This window comes from Morone saxatilis, unplaced genomic scaffold, assembly GCF_004916995.1.
Source record: "Morone saxatilis isolate NCDOM2014 unplaced genomic scaffold, NCSU_SB_2.0 Contig2, whole genome shotgun sequence".
NCBI lineage: Eukaryota > Metazoa > Chordata > Actinopteri > Moronidae > Morone > Morone saxatilis.
Genome location: NW_023339762.1, coordinates 4,002,797 through 4,007,225, shown reverse-complemented (window position 1 = coordinate 4,007,225; position 4,429 = coordinate 4,002,797). Strand labels below are relative to the sequence as shown.

The following is a 4,429-nucleotide window of genomic DNA, read 5'->3' as shown; positions in this document are numbered from 1 at the left end:
CCTTGCTGCAGCGGCCCAGGGTTCGAATCCGACCTGCGGCCCTTTGCTGCGTGTCATCCCCTCTCTCTGCCCCCCTTTCCTGTCTGTCTCCAGCTGTCCTATCAAATAAAGGCATAAAAGCCGAAAAAAATATACCTAAAAAAAAAATAAAGAAGCAGCTAAAGTCTCTTTAGTTAAATGCTCCACTGTGTTCACCAGCTAATCGTTAACTTCATCTGTCATTGTTTGTTTTGGGCAGGTAGCTAACTGCTGCAGCCAGAAACAAGGTTGATGAAAGTAGTGAACCTGAACCATAACAGTAACAAAAAAGCAAAACAATTAGCTAAAAGACACTAAAATGCTCTGTAGAGATGAGAGGAACTGCAGAGTCAGGTGAGTTTGTCTCTACAAGTGATGTGCATAGTAATTTGACCCATTGTTACCATAAAAATATTGAGTAGTGCAGCTTTAAGTTTCAGATAAATGTACAGTGTCATGGTTTCTTTTTCTTAATGTCAACAAATCAATAGAAGAAACCGAGGTGTTGCAGTCTTTTTGATATTACCACTTGGAGTTGCACTTATTTTACTAATTCTATACTTGTACAGGCAGTACAAGTAGGTCCCTATGACTAAATTCAACTAAATTGATATATTGTCTATACGATGATGAAACTTCGCTGATCTCTATTTGGTTCCTTGCAACATTAAATCTTTTTAAAACTTTGTGTCATATTTGCTGAAACTTTCATTATATCCAGACAATAGTACCATGAGTTGAGTTGAGTTTATTAGGATCCCCATTAGCTACAGCATTGCAACAGGAATACTTCATGAGGATCAAGGAATTAATGATGTAAACGAACTTGTTACTTGCCCGCCTTCCACTCCATTACAGACACATTCTCCTTGTTTATTATTCAGTAACCTTCTGCCTACCTGGTGCTCTCATGGAAACCTCCAAAGACTAGCAGCTGTTTCTTGCTGAGGACCATCCGGTGGCCGCTGCGACCTGATGGACCACCAGGCGCCCTGGAAAAACACAAAACCTGAAATCATTTCTGATTGCAGATGTCTGTAAAATGATTCAAAATAAAGCAAAAATCACCATGCTGACTGGGCTTACATTTCAGGACAGGAGGAACTAATTCAGATTTCCTCATAAATTACATTTACATTTCTGGCCACCCTTAGATCCAATCATTACTTCCACTTATCCAGCCTTCTGTTCCCCATTACATCTATTTTTATCACCCTGTGCACATACTTGATGTTCTCCCAGGTGTGTGTAGCCAGGTGCAGCACCCAAAGGTCCTTGTAGTGGTAGAACTGTTCCCCGTTTGGAGAGGCAAACTCTCCCCCAAACACCCAGAGCTGTCCCCCGCCCTGGGGAACTACCACCGCCTAAGGGGAAGGAACAGAGAGAGGGAGGAGTGAGACAGAGGGGAGGAACACATAGGAGTAGGAGAAGATGGCTCCATGAACAGAGCGAGATAAGGAGGTTTGATGTTCTCAGATTTAATTGGTTTTCTTGCAACAGGCCATCAGCAGCGATGACATTGCTGATAAGTTTCAAAGTTTCCTCTGATCTGTACTACAGTTGTCTGCCTCCTTGTGGTTTAAATGAAGAATCACATAACTGATCAAAGACCTCCAGGCAAACTGATGTTCCAATGAAACAAATGTAGCATTACCAGGCAAGGTCTATTAAATATAGCTGTAAACCTACTGTGAACACCTGCTATTTGATTAATACTAGTCACATGCTCTTTTTTTTTACTTGGAAGTGGACAGAGGAGAACGTGGTGTTTGTTGGCGGCTGGATTGTCAACAAAAAAACCACTCGATGTTTCGATGAGAGCAGAAATATTAACAGTGTGTGCAGCAAAAGAGGCTTAAGGACCCCATGGGCTTTACCTGGTGAGAGCAGCGTGGGGGAGGGGGGTTGGGGATCTCTGACTTAACCCAGCAGTTCTTTTTGATGTTGTAGAAATACAGATCGTTGTACAGGTACGTCTGCAAACAAAAGGCATTTGAATGAAGAATTAATTTAATGGGATTCATGCTGTATCGTACTAACTGAGAAAAGAAGAGCTCATGAGCTTCATATAGTTTGTACAGTGTGAACTATTGTGAAACAGTGGCGATGAACAAAAATCTAAAATTAAGAACAGTAGATTTTAAAGAAGCTTCTACTACAGCAAAATCCTCCCCAAGTGTGCATCTAAAGTAGCAAGTTCCAGAAATTGCTTATACAGAGAAGCATTTATTAGAGCAGGGGTTTTCAAACCAGGTCCTTGAGTGGGTTGTAGGGGGTCACATTTATTAGAAGTTATAATAACATGAAATAGAGTTGACTGTTGTTATTGACTATAATTTATAGTGATCAGTGATTGACCGTAAACACTTAATTATCTTAAAAATAATCAAAATAAAAAAAGACTCAAAGGGGATTCCTTAAGACAAAATCCTTTCAAACTGGGGGTCCATGACTAATGTGCATTTATTGTGGGGGTCTTTGCTGTATTATTGTTTACTACCTTCTTTCCATTGAAGAACTCTCCTCCAAACAGGATGAGTTCATCTTTCTCAGGATGGGCAGAGAGAGACGCGCTCAATCTGAAAATCATAAACAAGAAGATGGTAAACGTTATACCGGCTAAACATCTGCATTTTATCATAACAACACCATCTTACACTAATCTGTAGAACAGCCCAGCAGCAACTGCAACTTCTTTTGGAAGCTAAACTAGTATAGATAGATAGATATAGATGGATATTCCTTTATTTGTCCCACAATGGGGACATTCCAATGTTACAGCAGCAAAGTGGATAGAGAAAAAACTGTATAAAAACAGTAAGAGTGGGAATAATATAATACTAAATTAAAACACTATTGTTTAACAAGGAGAAAAAACAAGTAAGGAATCCACAACAACAGATAACACCAAATAGTAAGGCCAGCAGTTGCAAACACTGGGCAATAGATTCCTGCACAGTGAATATGGTATGGTATGTAGTAGTCATTACATTTTCTATTATTACTTGGTTTAATATCCTCCTGTCTAGGTGACTAAAATCAGGTTGTTAAGCATTTGAGCTCGGATGGAGATTCAGATCTCCAGAGACCAGCTCCACCAGGATCAGAACTGATTCTGTGTCTCATGTCTTAGACCTTTAAATCCTACTGATGATGATACATTTGTTTTGATGTATTTTCTTATGTTTTGTGATCAAGCCTGTATGTGTTCTGTGCTTCACATGGCTGTGAGATGATAAAGCTGAGTTAAGTGATGCAGTGTTTCACCTCGGTGATGGAGGTGGACATGTTGTCTCGACAACTTGGGTCTTCTTTGCGTCCAAATTCTGAAACTCAGCAATCAGAGCCTCCAAATCCTCCTGGAGACAGAGAAATAAGGACCCAGAAGAAAGTTAATGGCTTTCAGAAATGAGCTGATGCTTTGGGTCCTGGTAATGTTGCAGACAGTTGTGTTACCTTAAACACTAAATCTTTACTGAACTAAGTTCATTTTTAATACACTTGTAATAAACTATTCAGTGGACAGATTTAAGCTATATATTATTTCCACAACTCATTAAGAGTCATTTGTGTGATATGGAAAGTACAAATATGAAATCATAGAACTGTCACTTCAGGTGTTAATGTTACCTCTTCTCGTTTGGACCTCTTTGAAACCTTTTTCTCCATTTTGGCGGCAGTCTTCTCCGCTCCCTTCACCTTCTTTTCTTTCTTGCCCTTTTTCCCCATGACTGCTGTGATACACTGACAGACAGCGGTAGTCCGGAGGTTTTATCTGCTGTTTTAAATGAAGTTGGTGTCACATGAAAATCCAAACAAACTCACATGCCGAATCTCGATTCCTTTCCTCTGACAAATGTGATTTACTTCCGGCAACAAACTGGACGTATATAGCAGCGCCCTCTAGCGTGTCGGAGGATATATAGCATTTCAGGCTGCTATGTCTGAGCTGTCAATGATCTAAGCTCTTAACTTTTTGTAAACGAATTAAAAAAATGTTCCCCTTTTTTTTGCATACTCACCAACCTGTCTTTTGTTTGTTTGTTTTGTTTTGTGTTTTTCCATCTAATTGGCTCCGCTGCAAAATATGTATACCTAGGCTAAATGTAATTTATGTATATAGGTCTATAAAATGGATCTGATGTATTGGTTTCTAGACGACTGGGTCAGGAAAAGCTGTAAACCGGAGACATTAGCCCAGGTGGTCATAATGTTATGGCTGATCAGTGTATTTCAAAGCTTTACTAATGTGCCACAATAATGTAAAGTTTTTGAGCTCAAATATCTTCATTTGATTGTTTGTGATAAAATCAGCATATATTTCTGCCCCTCCTTAAAGTCTCCATGCCACCCTCTCGCAACCCCATGAATATTTTTTTTACTATTGACTGTTTCACTTTTCTTTTTTTGC

At 39.5% G+C, this 4,429-nt stretch overlaps 1 protein-coding gene across 1 annotated transcript in view; it reads right to left on the bottom strand.

Annotated features, from left to right (window-relative positions):
* klhdc4 (kelch domain containing 4) overlaps positions 1-3,875 on the bottom strand; it is a 6,220-nt gene extending 2,345 nt beyond the window's left edge. The window contains exons 1-6 of the mRNA XM_035664802.1: positions 3,649-3,875; positions 3,286-3,377; positions 2,519-2,597; positions 1,896-1,994; positions 1,246-1,382; positions 917-1,010 (exon numbers count right to left, since the gene is read on the bottom strand). Of these exons, the coding sequence (XP_035520695.1) occupies positions 917-1,010; positions 1,246-1,382; positions 1,896-1,994; positions 2,519-2,597; positions 3,286-3,377; positions 3,649-3,747 (600 nt within the window). The 5' untranslated portion in view covers positions 3,748-3,875. The remainder of the gene's footprint in view (positions 1-916; positions 1,011-1,245; positions 1,383-1,895; positions 1,995-2,518; positions 2,598-3,285; positions 3,378-3,648) is intronic.
* Between the last annotated feature and the right edge of the window lie 554 nt (positions 3,876-4,429).